This window comes from Plecotus auritus, assembly GCF_963455305.1.
Source record: "Plecotus auritus genome assembly, chromosome: 5".
NCBI classification, from domain to species: Eukaryota; Metazoa; Chordata; class Mammalia; order Chiroptera; family Vespertilionidae; genus Plecotus; species Plecotus auritus.
Genome location: NC_137776.1, coordinates 32829859 through 32832617, shown reverse-complemented (window position 1 = coordinate 32832617; position 2759 = coordinate 32829859). Strand labels below are relative to the sequence as shown.

The following is a 2759-nucleotide window of genomic DNA, read 5'->3' as shown; positions in this document are numbered from 1 at the left end:
ACACCCTAGCCCGCTCCTGTCCCTCCGCCCTGTGCCCACCGCAGAAACCAGGAATAAGGCTGGCACTTAGAAAATAAATGCTGCTGGGGATTTATTGCTTGGTCTGGGGAGAGCTATCCCAGGCTGGCAGGGGCATGGGGGCAGGGCATGAGTGTCCCAGGGTCTCAGGAGGCTGCTGAGCCAGTCCTTTGGGGGCTTGCTGTGCAGGGTCTAGTCATAGTTGGGGCCAGAGTGGGTGAGTTGGCTGGTCATGTAACACACGGCTGAGCAGATGCCTTCTACAGTCCTCTGCTCCGTCCTCTCCAGCATGCGATTGACAGAGCGAAGGACCGAGCTGGTCCCGGCTACCAGCCCGGAGGAGAAGGCCGACCTGGCGTTCCCCAGGATGCTGGAGACGGAGCGCAGGCTGGGCCCTGGGCTGTGCAGCAGGTCTGTCACGGAGCTGTGTCCCGAGGCCAGGAGGCCCGTGGCCATGTTCATGGTGGCCTCAGACCAGACCAGGATGTCTGCCAGGGAGCTGATGGACCCCTCGCCCCCTCCCAGCAAGCTGGTCATGGAGCGCATATAGGCGTTCTCCTCACAGGCTATGGACAGACTGGGGTCCAGATGCCTTCTCCCCAGGGCCACTGTGGGGGCGCCAGGCAAGCCAGTCACACTGCTTCCTGGGGAGGGCGGGACCAGTGGAGCCTGCAGGTCTCTTGAGCAGTCTATCAAATCCCCCTCTGTCACTGCCTGGGACTCAGCCGATGGCAAAGCTTCAGTGTCAGGGTTCACGGCCTCCGGACCCTCAGATTTCTCAACAGCTTCAATGGTGTCAAGCTGGCTGTTTGCATCTGCAGTGCCCACGGCAGGCACATTTGGGGGGAACTGTGCTTCAGCACTTGGGGTAGATGGGTCTAAGTCTTGCTCCCTGTCTGGGACACCCGCTGTTTGTGGTGTCTCTTCCTTAACCAGGGAGTCACTTTGGGAAATCTGAAGACTCCGGGTCCTCCTCGAATCTCGCACCGGCCCAGCCCACACTAGGTTCTGGAGACTCAAGGATGTTTGCAGGGCATCTGGGGCGGGGTGGGCCAGCTGGGCGTGGCCTCCTTGGGCTCCTGCCTGTGCCCTGCATCAGCTTCATCTTCATGCTGGTTCTCATCCCCAGATGCTGCCGTGGCCTTGGAGGTGGCTGGCTTGATGGAGGCTGGATCTTCATCCTGCTGTTCAGTTGACCCTGCACCGCTAGCCGCTGGGCCATCTGCAGGGAGGGAGACCTGACTTTGGGATCCCACTGCAGGGCTGTCTGAAGACCTGCCGTCACTGTGCGTGGGGATGCCGGCCTCTTCCCAGGGGACAGTGGTCATCCAGGCCTTCTGTTACTTGTGCTGTTTGAGGGAGTAGTGATGGCCCTGCTGGGCTGAGTTGTCCAGGTGGTGAGGTCACAGGGGTTCTGAGGGCATCTGACGATGTCACAGGCACCAGCAGAGCAAGGGTAGATGCTTTTAGTGGGCTCAGTCCCCAGGACTCTTTATAGCCAAGTCTGCCAGTGCGTAAGGAGAGAAAGACAAATACATTAGAAAAAGGTGGAGGTGTGTATGCCAGTGCAGTTGCCACAAGGAATCATGATGGCTGTGACTCTGATGAAAGAGAATGGGATGCAGTTGCTCACTTATAATAAACTAGAGGCCCAGCACGTGATTGAAATCACGCGAGGAGGCGCCCCGAGTGGGGGCGGGACCCACACCCGATTCACGCAGACTGGCCGCTGCAGGAGTCAGGCCAGATCGGCCCCGCAGTAGGCCAGACCGGTGCCACAGGGGGCCAGGACCCGCGCCTGACTCTCAGTGTGCCCTGGCCCCCCTGCCTGTGTCTGCTCCAGCGCCACCCGAGCCACCACGCTGGGCTCGGGCAGGCCCCCTGCTTCTGTCTCCATCTCTGCTCCAAGCCTCACCTGTGTGCACAACCTCTTCCTGTCTGGTTGTGACCCGTTACGGAGTTCTGGCCTAATTTGCATACTACCTCTTTATAATATAAATGTTATAAGGGACCACTCCCAGCACCTTCCCAAGAAAATGTAGTCCTCTGCTCATGTACACAGTCACATCTTGTTGGGCCTCTTGTGACCACAAGGGTCCTGGCCTGAAAAAAAGCCCCATGTAGAGGTTGGTGGAGCCAGGGGGATTGCAGAAAAGTAGGGCAAAGCCTTGATCAAACTGCACCTGCAGACCCCAACCCCCAGCCCTGAGACTTCCTGTGATGGCAGGAGATTTACTTCCAAATTGCTTTAGCAAGTTGAGCCAGGGCTTGTTGTTACTAGCAGTCACAGGCAGCTTAAGGGATAACATCTAAAGTCATCCAGGGAAGCTGAGTGGTAGAGACCCCACCATCCTATCTCCCCTGAACACCCTGGCTCCTCTGGCCACTAGGGTGGTTGCTCTCGGGTCACCTCTCTCCTGCCTTGGCTTCAGACCCTCCTCCCAGGACCTCTGTCCACACTGGTCCAGAAATCACCCCAGAGTCTCTCCCACCCTCTTCCTTGGATTCATCCTTGGCACTGGCGCTCAGCTAAAGCAGCTGAAGCTATCTCCACAGACTAAGCACTACAGGGCTCACCATTGGAAGCAGCAAAGATTGTCATTTCTCCCCCAGAGTCTACACTAATGAGCAGAGAGCTATAAACCAATCTAGTCAATTGGCCCCTGGGCTCCCCAGTCTTTGGCTGGCTGCTCCTCAGGATGCTCCATCTCAGCTCTGGGCTCCCAGGGAAGCCTCTCGGC

The 2759-nt window shown here is 58.1% G+C and overlaps 1 protein-coding gene across 1 annotated transcript; it reads right to left on the bottom strand.

Moving 5' to 3' along the window:
• Positions 1-210: 210 nt before the first annotated feature.
• Positions 211-1915, bottom strand: LOC308249609 (testis-expressed protein 44-like; the record flags this gene model as incomplete). The annotated part of the gene is made up of 2 exons (XM_080671151.1): positions 211-1055; positions 1789-1915. The coding sequence occupies 2 exons, from the start codon at positions 1913-1915 to the stop codon at positions 211-213; spliced, it is 972 nt and encodes a 323-aa protein (XP_080527277.1).
• Between the last annotated feature and the right edge of the window lie 844 nt (positions 1916-2759).